This window comes from Ipomoea nil, unplaced genomic scaffold (assembly GCF_001879475.1).
Source record: "Ipomoea nil cultivar Tokyo-kokei standard unplaced genomic scaffold, Asagao_1.1 scaffold1936, whole genome shotgun sequence".
NCBI classification, from domain to species: Eukaryota; Viridiplantae; Streptophyta; class Magnoliopsida; order Solanales; family Convolvulaceae; genus Ipomoea; species Ipomoea nil.
The window spans coordinates 2,672,792-2,688,018 of record NW_017618364.1 but is presented as its reverse complement, the minus strand read 5'-3'; the positions used below and the strand labels follow the sequence as shown (position 1 = coordinate 2,688,018).

The following is a 15,227-nucleotide window of genomic DNA, read 5'->3' as shown; positions in this document are numbered from 1 at the left end:
TTTGAACCCCTACTAATTAATATGCATTATTTTTTTTATTTTATGTGAGTCTTTATTTAACAATGTTGTAAAAATTGCTTGAAGCCAATCAGGCTTTTGATGGCACCTAAGCTAGTAAATTAAAGCCACCCAATACTATAGAGTATAGACCAAGGTCCAACTTGTAAGATAAATCACTAACATAAGATACATTTTTAATGTATTAAAAGTATATTTTTAGTATATTATTAAACGTTTACTTTTTGAAGGTACATTATTTGAATACTGAACATTATTTGGTATACTTTAAATAATGAACTTTTACTATATAAATAATCTATCTATTTTTTTTTTTTTTTGAAAACCAACGAAGATAGTAGATTAAATCAGAATAGGGACCAGGTACAATGGAGGAACACCTCTCCAAATAGAGCGGTATGCCATAGCACTCTCAGCTTTTGCTAAAACATGGGCAGCCCGATTGGCTTCCCTACTAATGAAACTCACAAAACAACCTGAAATAGAGCTAACTAAACGTGAACAAGACCGAATCACATAATCAATAATCTATCTTTAGTATATTAAAAAAGAACATTTATTCAGGGTCCACCAAAAAATATTATATTTTTCTTTCAAGATAATGATATAATTTATATTTAATAGCTCCATGATTAATTAATATTATCTTCTCCTGGTCTCCAACTAATCCACTCTCTAACATCAAATTAATTAAACAAATGTAATATCTTAAACATTTCAAATTTACACACACATTCTTACTTTATACACACAGACACACACACACACACACACACACACACACACACACATATATATATATATATATATATATATATATATATATATAGGCGAGTTCAGGTGCGGCAGTGTCTTACGGTGCGGCGATTTCTTACGGTGCGGCAACACCAATAGTTCAACAAATATGCACCATCAACGTTAGGAAAACACACCACACAAAACAGAGTAAACAGAGCCCTGCATCACCAAACACACACCATTAGGTGTGAGTAAAAACACCATACACTATTCGGAATTACACCATTGGGGGAGGTGAGTTATATGGTGTATTTTTTTGAGTCTGTTGTGTATTTTGTGATGTTTCATTGCATTTCATTATGGTGTGTTTTTCATACATTGTTGGTGCATATTGTTAATGTTGGTGATAATGAACCACAATCGATTTAATATCACGAAAATAATATTTATATATACACACACAAGTATATAAAATATTATTGGATATTTATCCGAAATATATATATATACACAAATATATATAAAACAGATCCAAAGGTTATATATACATGTATATCTACGAAAAAGATATACCAATATATATTAACCAAAATTGAAACTAATAATCCTCAGATTATGAGTCCAATCCAACTAATATATCAAAGAGGGAGAACGGATTTTTGCTTAAAAGCATAATCCCAAACAAGAAAGAAGGAGAAGGAAGAAAGAAATGTACGAGTTAGGCAAGGTGCCTTTCTTTCCTTAAAACCTTATTTGCCACCTCCCAAAAGTGCTAGGAGCGTTGTGGCCTAGGTCTCCCAGGATAAAACGTACAACGGTTCGACGTTTGAGCACCCAAACGAACGAACCCGGCGAACAAGAGCACGGGCAAAACACAGCTTCAAGAATGGAGTAGAAGCAAAAGTATTTTGAGGCTGAAAAATTATTTTTCCTTGTGTTATTAAAAATGCTACTACTCAACTCCTTCTTATATAGGGATTGAGGAGTGAATAGCCTTTATTATGGCATTTAGGGACACCCCTACAACTCCTGTAACGGCAACCATTAACATGGGTGTTAATTCAAAAAATTAAAATTGAAATTAATCCCATAACAACTGGAATTAAATCCCAACAGTCACAAAACAAGAGCTGCAGAAAACTGTGCTGGCCAGCACAATTTCGGCCAAAGCCGAAACTGGCTTTTGGCCGAAACTTTGCAAAATGGCCGAAAGCTTTGCAATTGCAACCTCCACGAAAACATCACAAAGTTTCGTGTTCCCCAGTGGCTGTGTCGGAAAATGAATACCGTGACCCAAGCCTTTTGCGATCTCATTCTGGGATTTGATTTGCACCCTCCCCCTACGCGCGAGAGAGAGCCTCTATGCTATACAATTCAATAAGCTTAAAAAGAGCTCTTGTATAAATAGTGGGACAAATCCTCTTCCCAAATCAATGTGGGACAAAAACTCACTTTTTCCCTTCATTTTCCAACTCAAATGGGTATACTTCGAGAATCAATATCTCATTCACCCATTATCCGTTTTGAGCGTACAATATATCAATCTCTTCGTCTTACTACGAAGAACCCGAATCCACATTAACCCGACCCAAATCGGAAGTGGACCCCACTGATAATTGTACCACAAAATAGCCACTTAATATGCCATTTTAAGCTATTTTTTTTCCAACAGTTAACACTGTTGGTGTATTCTGAAATTTCGCCACACCGCCGCACAGGAAGACCCCGCCGCATTTGAACTTTATTCTATATATATATATATATATATTTTTTTTTTTTTTATTTATTATGAGACAATGATATAATTTATATTTAATATCAACAACACTATATATGAAAAATCCTCTATGATAAACAATACAATAATTAACATTATCTCCTCCACTAATCACTTTCCCGACAACAAATTTCAGCGTCAAAATGGGGAAAATTCTAGCCAACCTTCAGCCTTCAGGCACAACAATTTAAGTAATAAGAGATTGTCCTGATACATAGCTCAACTAGTCAATTAACTAAAAAATAAGTTGATAAGCACTATTTTACTCAACATGGTACATGGATCAATTAAGACACATTTCGTGATTTAATTTATCTCATCCACTAGTCTCTAAAACAAGGAAGAAGAACCTTCGAATTGAAGCATGTGCTCCATCGGAACGCACATGGACCTATTCGCTTATGGGGTGATGTAGAGATTCGTTCCCATGACCTTTAATCTGGCTCTGATACCAAATTGAAGTATGTGCTCCATCTCAATTAAAAACTTAATCTAATAGTTGGATTGCACATTAATGATTATATGCTCAACACTTCGGACACAACAATCCAGTCAAAATGACAAGAAGTGAACTATACGAATTATTTAAAAAAAAATAATAAAAATCACACTTAACTGCTTTGATTAAATTAAATTGTACCTGTCCAAAAAAAAAAAAAAAAAAAAAAAACGCACCTACCTATCTGCAATTCTCGACCTTCCTTTTCCTCTTCCTCTGTCCATCTTCCTTATTATGGTTGTTGATGAAATTAATAGGAAGGAATGCATCCCCTTGTGGACTTCTACAAATTATCTTCCGCAAAGGATGGAGTTCTACATACACCTCAAATACTTCATTGTTTGAAGGAATAGAAACATACCCATTGGCTCCAATAATGTTAATATATTTACGTTCCTTTAGAATCCAAGCACTATTGCTTTTACTTCTCACACTCAAACCAATTCTATTAAGACCATCATCAATTCCACTGGGATCAATCAGATTGTGCATGAATATTAGACGGAATTGACACGTCTTAAGAAAATAGCATAATATCCCCCCACTGCTCACTTGAATCGCAATCTCGACACTATTACCTTTAGAACATGCCTACATTATGGAATACATACATACAATTAATAATACCATAACTATTACCATCTATTCTAGTATAATATCTTCCCATTAAATCTATTTCTTTCAATGGGGAGGACAAACTCCAAAGAGCAATTCAAACATCTTCTTCATGCAAATAGTTGTCAGGAATAGTCAAAGCATTGCAATTCATTATGTAAAGCTCTAATAAGGATGAAAGAATCTCCATGTTTGGAAGCTCCACCAAACTTTTGCAGTTGCGAAGATCCAACCATTTAAGTCTCTTTAAGTTTGATACAGCTGTTATTTTTTCCAATGAGACACAATTATTTGTAGAGAGTTTGAACTAGGAGGAAGTTCTACAAGTACTCTAAGATTTTGCAAATTATCCAAGTAGAGACATTTCAAGTTTGAAAGATGACAAAGGCTGAAGGGTAAGTGCATAATTTAATACACATTAAACCCTATAATGATTGGCTTAATTTATTTGACAAATGAATTAGATTATTTGTTTTTTATTTTGTGTCTAGTACGGACCTGTGACGACCCAAAAATTTATTTTTTAAATCCGGTTTTAAGAAAATCCAAATAGCCAATTTTCACTCCATAAAAATTTTTACAAAGAAAGCGGTGTTGAATAAAATATTTTGAGCCATGTTAAAATTTAATTCGACACCAAGAATGGATTTAATTCCAATATCCTAATTTTCCGGGTACATTGCGTGCCACATTACTGAGAAATCTATCTGAGTGAAACCGGGAGAATTCTAAGAAGCATAAACCAAGTGATCATCTAGCAAAAATTTTTGGAAAATTCCATTTTCAACCCCAAAGTATTTTGAAATAGCAATTCTAGCCCTTGGTTCATGTAGTATGGTGGACCACTAGACATCCAAAGCCTTTCCTGATTCATCTTTTAGCCAAAGAAATTACACTTTTTCCATAAACCAATCATATGGAATCACCCTAGGGTTTTGTGCTCCTATAAATTGGACACTTAGCAGCTTTGCCTCCTTGTTTCCATCCTTGAGCTCCCACTGCAAGAACACCAAGAAAGACAGTAAGTTCTCATCATCTTCCCTTTCAATCCTAGCGTTCCATTTCATCTTAGCTTCCATCCTTCTCTGAGTTTATAGGTTAAGCTTGGTTGTGTGGTTTGTTTGAGATGCTTAGGAGGTGAAGGGGGTTATAGCTAAATAAGGAGGGAGGTGGAAACCAAGCTAGAAGAAGAAGAAAGCTCCAAAGGTATAACCCATGGACTCCCAATCTTTTTACAAGACTCTGTGAAGTCTTTAGTGAGTATAAATGAGTAGAAATGCTAAATATATGTTGTTTTTGAGTTATTAGATGATCTAATACTTGTCTATGATGTGTTGTTGATGTTTTGGGGTGAGTTATTTTGCCTTAGAAGTGTTTATAGGTGAGCATGAGGCATCTGGTGCACAAGCAGTGTACACTAGAAAGCCAACCGGTCCCAGCCAACAGCCCAACAAGGGGACCGTTGGCTAAGGCCGTTGGCCACCGGGCCTGCTAGGGAACGACCCTAGGAAAGGGCCGTTGCCTAGGGCCAGTCAGTGAATAGTCGGAGAGGCGGGCCTAGTTGAGCCCCTCCCCTAGGTCCGTTGGTTGTTCTCTGTGCAGTGGCCGGGCCCTTGCGGCTCAGCTACGTGTCGTTTCGAACGGGGTGTCAAGGGCCCTTGTAGCTCAGTACCTCGGGTCCGTCTCAGCGCACGTTTTGGCTTTGATTTCGTTGAGTTTAGAGAAGAATTGAGCATTTTATGCTAAGATTTGTAAGCCTAATTGTTGCAGAGGTTGGTTTGAGTAAGTCACAGACTCACAGTGAATGTGTTTAAGTTTATGAGACTTGAGTATTTTACTTGTTAAGCATGCTATTGTTTAATTGTTAAATAGAGAAGCATGAGCTTAATTAGTTGAGTTTAGCTATCAAAGCATGCCTAAATTGTGTACTATGAGTTGAGAAAGTTCACTGCCTAGTTGCTATTATCAAGCATGCCAATCTTGAGTGTATTTTTGAGTTCCAATAGCAAGTTAAATACTTGCTAAGTGTTTATTGAGAAAAATTGTTAAGTTTTGAGTAGCAAGCATGATATATGAAGTTGTTGAGTTTCACAGTGAATAGAAGTTAGAAGCATTATTTCGCAATAAATGTCTTTGTTGAGCATTCCATGTTTTAAAGGTGCATAAGTGGCCATTGTGAGCCTAAGTATTATTTTCTAAAATCTCATTTTCATGTAGAAAGCCATTATCTTGTCATTTTGAGATTGACTTAAGGAGTAGGTACATATTCGCATAAGAAAAGTATTGCATGATTTGAGTTACATGAGTGATATATCTATATATATCTATCGTGAGGAAAACAGTATTTTTGGAGGACCCGTTTAGACTATGTCCTTTCGGAGTAAAAGAGAAAGCAACGAACATTGCGATCCGATATCATGTAACACGGCGTATTCCCACGTTACGAGGTTGGAAACTACCCGCCAGGCTTGGAATCCTGGTCAGGGGGTGTGCACACTAATAGTTCGATACCTGATTCCACAGAGTATGATTTTTGGAACCACATGATTGGTTCTGTGGGCGAGACGAGAGATTGGCCGGCTATACGCCGTACCCAATGGGTTATTTCACACTATGGTGAAGCCCGGCCCCGCCCACGAGTAAAGAGAAAGAAAGCGAGTCAAGAGACTCAAGAGAAAGAAAGTGAGTAGTAGCATGAGATTGCTTATATATATATATATATATATATATATATATATATATATATATATATATATATATATATATATATATATATATATATATATCTTGCACTAGATTACATGAGTAGCAACATGAGATCGCTTACTTATATATCTTGCACTATTGTTTTTTTTTAACTAATCAATTTTCTAAAATCTTGAAACATGTGTCAAAGAATTCCTGTAACAACAAACCACAAAAAGGATCAACGTCAAATACAACACAAGCTAGCCCCAGGATGAACTCGTCAAATTTCAAGCCTTCCGCCTCACGTCCAGGGCAGTCTAAAGACAAATCTAGCAATAAAGGGATTAAATGCTATGAGCGTGAAGGCTTCGGTCACGTCCAAGCGAAATGTCCCACCTATCTAAGACGTAAGAAATCTCTGTTGGCCATTACCTGGAGTGACGACGAACCTGAGACTGATGCAGAAGAAATTTCCAGTAACTTTGTAGCATTCACTGCTCGTGTTTCAGCATGTTCAGAACTTGGAAACATAGCAGATTCAGAAGGAGTCGAATATGGCTCAGCGGAAGATTTAGATTTACCTGTTTTGTCTTATGAAGTAAAGTTTAATAAATTGCATCCCAAGTGGGAAGCCCTACGAAAAGCTAATCGTCAATTGACTACTGAGATAGGAATCTTAACCAATGCTAGTAAAAGTGTACCAAAATCAAGTAGCTGATAGGGATTTACCGCTTAAAGAGGCGTCTGATCGAAAAGAGAGACTGAAACAGGATGTACAGACCCCGAAACAGGAGGTACAGACCCTGAAGTAGGAGCTGAGCACCTTCAAAAGACAAATCCAAATGATGGGTACAACCTCTACACTTGACCAAATACTTGATTCAGGAAGAAAGTCTGTTGCAAAATTTGGTCTGGGCTTCACTGGGGCTACTTAAAAAGATAAAACTGTATTTGTCAAAGTGTGACACCCCGTAAATCCAAACTCTAATCAAGGATTAATTAGAGAATTAATCCTAGTCTCATTGTTAATTTATTTCTAAAAATCCTGAAAATTCAATAGTCGAAGGACTAGAATTCGACTAGTCATTCAAGGTCAAAGGGTTGTACTTTATGCTTATTGGTTTGTTCCCTTGTTTCCTTATTCTTTCAACTTTAGTGATGTCTTTCTACCTAAGGTTTGTGGTTCAAGCTAACCTAGCAACATCTCTTCATTTCATTCACCAACAATCTAAACACAAAATCTCTAACTTCTCTCTAAGAAGTGGTAGCTTCTTCTCCAAGATAGAATTTGAGTATCCTAAATCTTGCAAGTTGTCTTCCAAGATTCCTACTTTCCTTATCTTGAGCATATGGGAGGGTAAGATCCTTGATCTTTTGGTGTTTTTAACCTCATTTTAGATGTCTTTTTCTAAAAATAGAATTTTTGTTGTCTTTTGGTTTGTTTATGAAGTTGGTGTGGAAGAAGAGCTTTAGGAGAGGCTTTCTAAGGGTGAGCAAGAGAAGTTTTAGGCTACAAAGGTAACCCATGCTTTACAAAACCTATTTTCTTACTTATATGATGATTTCTTGACTTCTACTTGTGATTCTTGTGTTGAAATGTGAGATTTGATGCATTGTCTTGTGGTATTGCATGTTTAGAGCTTGTTCTTAGGGTTCTTGAATGTCATTGCTTGGCTATTTCTTGGGTTCAAGTCATATTGTTGTTTTGTGTGAGATTTTGGGTGTTTTGGACTTGAATTTGGACTTGTTGAAAATCCCCGAAGGGATTATTTTGGAGTACAGGGTGTACCCGCGAGCGGAACAGCGGGCAGAGGCCTACCCGCCGCCCCACCCGCGGGGAACGTGGTTCTCGTGGGTTGTGTACCCTCCACCCGTGGCCCCACCCGCTGGGAACATCGTTGGCGATGTGCGGGGATTTGTTCCCCGTGATTCTTTTGACTTGGTATTGATGTTTTGACCTCCCGATGTTGTTTTATTGAGCTATTTGTGCGTCTTCTTGATGTTTCGTATGTCTAGAATGGTATGTTAGGAATCCATGTAGGATTTGGTGTCTTGAGTCGTGCTAAGGGTCCAACCTTGTGATTCGTTCGACTATTGTGAGTCTTGAATGTTCTATGGAACTACTTTTGGTTTACCCGTTGATAAGCATGCTAGTTTGATGTTGAAATGCTAGTGTGTGCGGTTTGTTCTGTCCTACTGAGATTGGCAACTTGTGTTGACCATTGTTTGGTGTGGGAATGTGATCCTTCGTTTTTGAGTATGGTTTCATATCTTTGTTGTGATCCATTGATTGATTCCTATGATGTGAACGTATGTAATCGTTGTACCCTTACTTGATTAAGGTCATTGTGGAACCTTAGTCTTCTTGGTAATGATGATGACTTGTGTGACTATGATTGAATGTGGGTGGTTGTTACTTGAGCTTTGCTCACATGTAGGTGGTTGTGTGAATGAAATGAATAGTACCCTCGTGTACTGAAATGTAGGTGGTATTTTGGAGGATATGTTGGAGGGGGGACGACGGTCCCTGGCGGTATAAGGTTGGACTCAGAAGTACAGGGTGGCACTAGGAGGTAATGGTTGGAACTGAAATAAGGCCGGGGGTAACCATAAGGTTGGAACAGGGCATAAGGTTGGAACTTGGAACTATGATACTTGTGACATGTAGTTGTCACTGTGGCATGTAGTTGCCAATGTGTGAATGTGAATTCTTTGCTAATGAGCATGTCTTGATGTATTCTACATTGTGATTAGTAGAATGCATCTCGAGTTGTATTGTCTTTCATGTTTCTTGTCTTGTTGTTGTCGTAAGGATGTTGATTTCCTTTCCTTTTGAGAGTGTGAATGAGTCCTTGAAGTTGACTTCTCTCTTGGCGTTTGAAATGATATATATTGTATTCCGTTTCGAAAATGGTTTTGTCTTATACTTATATAAATATGTTATTTAACGCGTATTGATGGGTTACCAGTAATATTCGCTGACCGGGTGTCATCCCCATGTTATGTTTTCCTTGTTCTACAGGTTTTGAGTAGAGACCCGAGAGCACTAGACTTGGAGCGTTAGATAGTTTTGTCCTTTGTCTAGACGTTGTGTTTTGATGGCCTGTGAGCCTTTTGAGCGGGCTGTGTGCCTTGACTCTTTATACTTTGATGAATGGTTTAGTTTTCCCGCATGTGCATCTTTTAGTATTTAAGATGTGGCATAATGCCCCCGTATAGACTTGCTTTCGCTTAATGTTTATGGATGGTTAGATTGTTTATCTCTTGCATTTAAGTTTTAAAAATATGGTAAAATCGGGGGTGTTACACAAAACATCAGTACCAGATCCAGAAGACATTCCTGAATCCAGCTCAGCGAGACAAAATAATGGTATAGTACGGTCAAATAAACAATTTTGTAAACTCTATAACCTCGTTTGTCATTATTGCAGGTTGCGTGGCCATATCAAGCCCGAATGTTACTATTTTTACAAGGATCAAAGGGCTGAAAAATTCAGACACATGAACATCAAGCCTTTTAATTACAAAACAAATTTGGGTTAAGAAAAGTGATTGTATTTCATTTGTCTTGTTTCACTATAAAAATGTAGGAAGAGAAGAAAAGTGATATTTCGACAGCGGGTGTTCAATCACATGACAAGAAATGCAAAATTCCTAAGTAACGTGAATGCTAGCAAAGGTGAAGTCACCTTTGGTGATGATATTAAAGGTCAAGTCACTGGAGTAGGAGGTACTCTAAACGTGGCACCCAAGCTAGAAAAAGTGTTGCTAGTGAACGGTCTTCATGCGAACCTAATAAGTATCAGCCAGCTTTGCGACCAAAACTGGAATGTCAGCTTCGCCAAAGACAACTGCAGCGTTATGGATAATGAAAAGCAATGTGTTATGGAAGGTAAGCGATCAACAGACAACTGCTATATTCTAACAAACAATATTCTTTGTTGCAGGTCCAGCATAAATGAGTCTGAGTTGTGGCATCAAAAATTAGGGCGTATGCAATCCAGCTAATTAAATTTCTTTTTTCCCAAGTTAATAAAATTTCAGGTACACTAATTCACAAATAAATATTACTTAGTGTTACATATATTTTTTTTCTCGTGTGCAGATTAAGTCTTAAGGCTAAGCAGTCATAAAAGCCATCTTGAATTCACATTTTAAAAGCCAAGTGTTCAGGACTTATTAGTTTCTTTTGATATTCCTCTGTGTTATTTGTTTGAGAGGTTGCTCCCACACTGCCGCTGGTGAGATCCCTGGTCATTCTTCCAAAGTTTCACCTCTGTGACCAGTTGAGCTGCCCATACAGGTCTGAATATGCATTACTTGAATGTCCTTAATGTCTTATTTATCAATCTGTTATTTTGAGTGACCCAATTTAAATATTGTATTATTTATGTGATTTTTGTGCTATTTGCTAAAAATTTGTGTTTAAATGTTTTTACTACTTGATATGCTTAATTTACTTTATCTGCTCCAACTTGATTTTTGTGTCTATATGTGCTTATGTGTTACTTACTTGACTATTATCAAGTTCTGTGTTTCTCGTTTTTAATTTTCTTGTGCAGGTTCAGTCCAATCGGACACTCCGTTAGACTTAATCCACTATTGATGTTCACATTTGTCAATTTATTGGTAAAAAGGGGGAGTATGGTTGGATTAAGGGAGAGAATTGAATTATGATCGTTTGGTTGAAGTATGCCCTGTGTTGGTATGTTGTTTTTTGGTATGTTGAACTATTTTGGTATGTTAATCGATCAAGGTAATCTTTTGGCTTTCTAGCTATTCAGGACCAGTTTTTCTCACGTATTGTTGGGTTTGATATTAGCTCTTATTTAGCTAATCCATTTCTTATGGCTTATTGATTTTTTGGGCTTCTCTGATTATTGATCGACTGTCAAACATTGGAATTTTGTTGGAAGATATCTCTATACAGCTTGCTTGTTGAGTATGAAGCCTTATGGATGGAACAAGGTCCAAAGTGTCTAGGTAATTATTGATATGTTCCCAGGACTTTTTGTAAAGCATATATACCAAGAGCTGCTATAATATATTATTTGATTAATTCTTTTTGCCCAAAGTATATATGTTGTAGTATTTTTTCAAATAAATTATCAAAGGGGGAGATTGTAAGTATATAATTTAATACACATTAAACCTTATAACGATTGGCTTAATTTATTTGACAAATGAATTAGATTATTTGTTTTTTATTTTGTGTCTAGTACGCACCAACTCCTATCAAGGCCAAAAGTGGTGACCAAAAGAATTTTTATGGGAGTCTATTTTTTCAAAGGATGAATTATTATGTGTAGAGTGAGATTACTTGAGTTTGAAAAGAATGAGTGGTGAAGAATCAATCAAAGCAAAGTGTGGTTAACTGACTGTGCGTATGGCATTCAAAATGGAAAGTAGTTGAAGACATTTGCTATAAAAGGAAAGCTTACATTCACAGAAGCTTTGCACAGTCTATATGCTAAATTGATTAAGGAAACTTTCCACTTTGTTATTATCTATATTGTGTTGAGAAGGTGCTACAATATTAATACTGTATCAGGCTCAGCAGCTGCTTCAGCGTAGATCACGTGAAGTTTTCAATGGTATGCACGTACCAATTCTGTTGGATGTTAGGAAGGTTTTAGTGGTTGTGATGTTATGTACAAACTCCTTGTAAACACCTTGGTGAACATCTAGTGGATTGGGCAGACGTGAGTTGTCCCGCAGATGTAGGAGAAGTGCTCCGAATTGCATGATCAATATAATTCTGGTTTACTTGATTTATTTTTTATGCCATTTATTTCGTTAAATAACTTAATTAATTGGTCCGGTAATATCTATTCTAAAATCAAGTATAATTTTAAGTTGTAATTTGAATTCAAGATTCACGGCACTTTTTCAATAACTTCTTCCCCTTGATAAATCTAAAAATACCAATGAGGTCAAATTTGCAACTAAAGGTGGAAAAAAAACCAACACCATCACAACTCGTGTACTTTCCCAGATCCAGTCTCTTTAGATTTCTCAAATATCCCAAAGAAAATGGTATATATGAGATGGTTGTTCCACCAGCAGATAAATCTCTTAGTTGCTCTAATTTTCCGAACTCAATTGGAAGCTCCCTCAGTTTTTGGCAAGAATCTAAAGTTAAAACTACAAGTGATTTTAAGTTGCAAATGCTACTCGGAAGCACCTTAAGTTTCTTGTAAAATAGAAAATTTAACTTAACAAGGTTCTCCAAACTTCCAATTGATGGGTGTACCTTAACCAAATTTGAACACCACTTAAAGGATACTTTCTGAAGAGTATGTGCTCCAGTGAAGTCTGGTGTTTTCGTAAGTTCACAACCATCAAGATTTAAAATCTTCAAGCATGTCAAATACCTTTAAAATAAAGGAGAAACTCGAAGGAAAAAGGGTCAAATACACCCCTGAACTTTATATATGCTAGAAGTCAATTAAGCCCTTGAACTTTAAAAAGTTGCAATTAAGTTTATCAACTTGTTATTTTTGTGCAAATATACCCAACAACATATTAATTACCTGTAATAGCAGGTAAGTTGCTGATGTGGCATTTTTCAATTAAAAATAATAAATAATTAATATAAAATTTTTTTAAAAAAAAAAACTAAAAATAAATTGATTGCAGCCATCTTCTATATTTTTTATTTTTTATTTTTTTTTAAAAATAGTCCCCCCTTCTTCGTCTCTGCTGGATACGAAGGAGGAGGCAAGAGGATGGCAGCCATGACCGACCATCTGCCATGGCTGCCATCCTCTGTATTTATTTATTTTTAAATAGTTTCTCCAAGCAAGAAGAAGATGGCAGCCATCTTCTCTTTCTTAAAAAAATAAAAATAAAAAAATTATTCCCACTAGGAGGCAAGAATAAGATGACGACTATGGTTGCCATCTTATTCTTGCCTCAGGGGAATTAATTTAAAAAAAAAAAAAAACAAAACAAATACAGAGGCTTCTTCTTGTCCCTTAGGAGGATTTTTTTTTTTTTTAAAAGAGGAGATGGCAGCCATGGCTGCCATCCTCTTCTTGCCGTCTTCTTTGCCCGAAGAAGAGGGAACTATTTTTTTTTCAAAAAAATTTAAAAATACAAAAGAGGACAGCGATTAAAAAATAAAAGTAATAAAAAAAGAAAAAAAAAATGGCAGCCATGGCTGCAATTTTATATTTATTTTTTTAAAAAATTTTATATTAATTATTTATTATTTTTAATTGAAAAATGTCACATAAGCAATTTACCTGCTGTAACACCCCGAAATTTTGAAACTTTTAAAACTTATATAATAAAGGTAAATCCTCATTAAATCCCGAAATCAAACATAAGAGTATGAGGTGCTATCCCACACCTGAGCTAGAAAACTCAGGTGCACAGGCTAACTAACTAAAATCCTCAAATAATGTCAATACATAAGCATGGCACGCAGGCCGAAAGGGAAACTAGCTACTCTACGCCTCGGATCTCTAGCGCGCTCTGGGATCTACTCATCTGTGCCTGAAAGCCAAATATATCTGTTCAGCGAGAGATGCTGGTAACCCACTCCAACGCGTTGAAATACAATATAGGTATATATATAGATATAGATATAGGAAAACCATTTTGAAGCAGGAAGATATATACTTAGGAGACTCTAGCTTTAAAATCAGGGATAGACTCAGCAAATAGGGACAAGCACATTAATCAATGATAAACAGTTAAGTAGAGATAACATCATAAGGAATACGCATCTAAGGTCACAGATTCAATTCAAACACATCATCATTCAAGTATCATTCATATCACATAATCATTGATGGCGCCACGGGACCAATCGCATGCCCCGAACATGAGGGTTAATGCCTATAGCATTAACACGGCCCCGCAGCACCCTACCTCAGTACCGCGGTACGAGGGGAGTTGATCGCAACCAACCCTTTGAGAACCGCTGACGAACTCAACGTCGGACCACGATCCGACACACCGCTGACGCGCCCAGTCGGTGGACCGTGATCCCCTTTACAAGGGGAGACTTACGACCCTACACACCGTTGATGCGCACAATCGGCGGGCCGTAGCAGATCAAGCCCGACACACCGCTGAGCTAAACTCAGTCGGTGGGCAAAGATCCTCGGAGACTACGGTCCTACATACCGATGTCCCACCACTCGGTGGGTCGCAGCCAGTCGTAGCCCTACACACCGCCTGATTACTCAGGTCGGTGGACTACAACCTTCCTCGGCTTGTTGGCCCCATACCGCCTGGCGCATCCCGGTCGGTGGGTCATATCACCGAGGCCCATGTGGACCTTCAGTCCTATACATAATCTTTATATACCTGACCGGTCTCTACCAGCCTGGTTAACAGTTGGGATGGTTCTCAACCCATTCAACTGCCCGTATAGTAGACCTCAGTCCTATATCATATCAATATCCATGACCGATCTTAACCGGCCTGGTTAACAGTTGGGATGGTTCTCAGCCCATTCAACTGCCCGTATAGCCCAATTGGTCTTAACCAAGTTGGGGTCATGCATCACGTAACACATAATAGCACATAATAACACATAATTCACATAGGGAAGGGGGAGACATATAATTAAGCTTACATGTGATCATTCACACACTAAGAATAGTTCCTAAGGGCTCATATAACTTCCACCTAGGTCCACGGGTTACCAATTCAACTAGCATGCAATTCCTAAGACTCGTTTAACCTACGAATGGTACCCGAAATTCCAAACTAGACTCAGGCACGACAAACGGGGTCCGTTGGGACACCATGGGGAACGGGGAACATCAAACGGGGAGGCCGGGGACCCGGGGTGGGGCATGGACCAGCGGGTAGCCGGTGGGTGGGGGTTACCCGCCGGCTGCCCGCCGGTGGGCACTGTTCCGGGCAGCGGGTAGC

At 37.6% G+C, this 15,227-nt stretch overlaps 2 protein-coding genes across 2 annotated transcripts in view; both read right to left on the bottom strand.

Annotated features, from left to right (window-relative positions):
- LOC109146698 (TMV resistance protein N-like) overlaps window positions 1–15,227 on the bottom strand; it is a 126,436-nt gene that overhangs the window by 7,232 nt on the left and 103,977 nt on the right. Inside the window, exon 5 of the mRNA XM_019294349.1 lies at window positions 3,955–4,042. Within this exon, the coding sequence (XP_019149894.1) occupies window positions 3,955–4,042 (88 nt within the window). The remainder of the gene's footprint in view (window positions 1–3,954; window positions 4,043–15,227) is intronic.
- Window positions 1–15,227, bottom strand: part of LOC109146776 — an 86,709-nt gene that overhangs the window by 8,151 nt on the left and 63,331 nt on the right. The gene's annotated exons all lie outside the window — the stretch shown is intronic.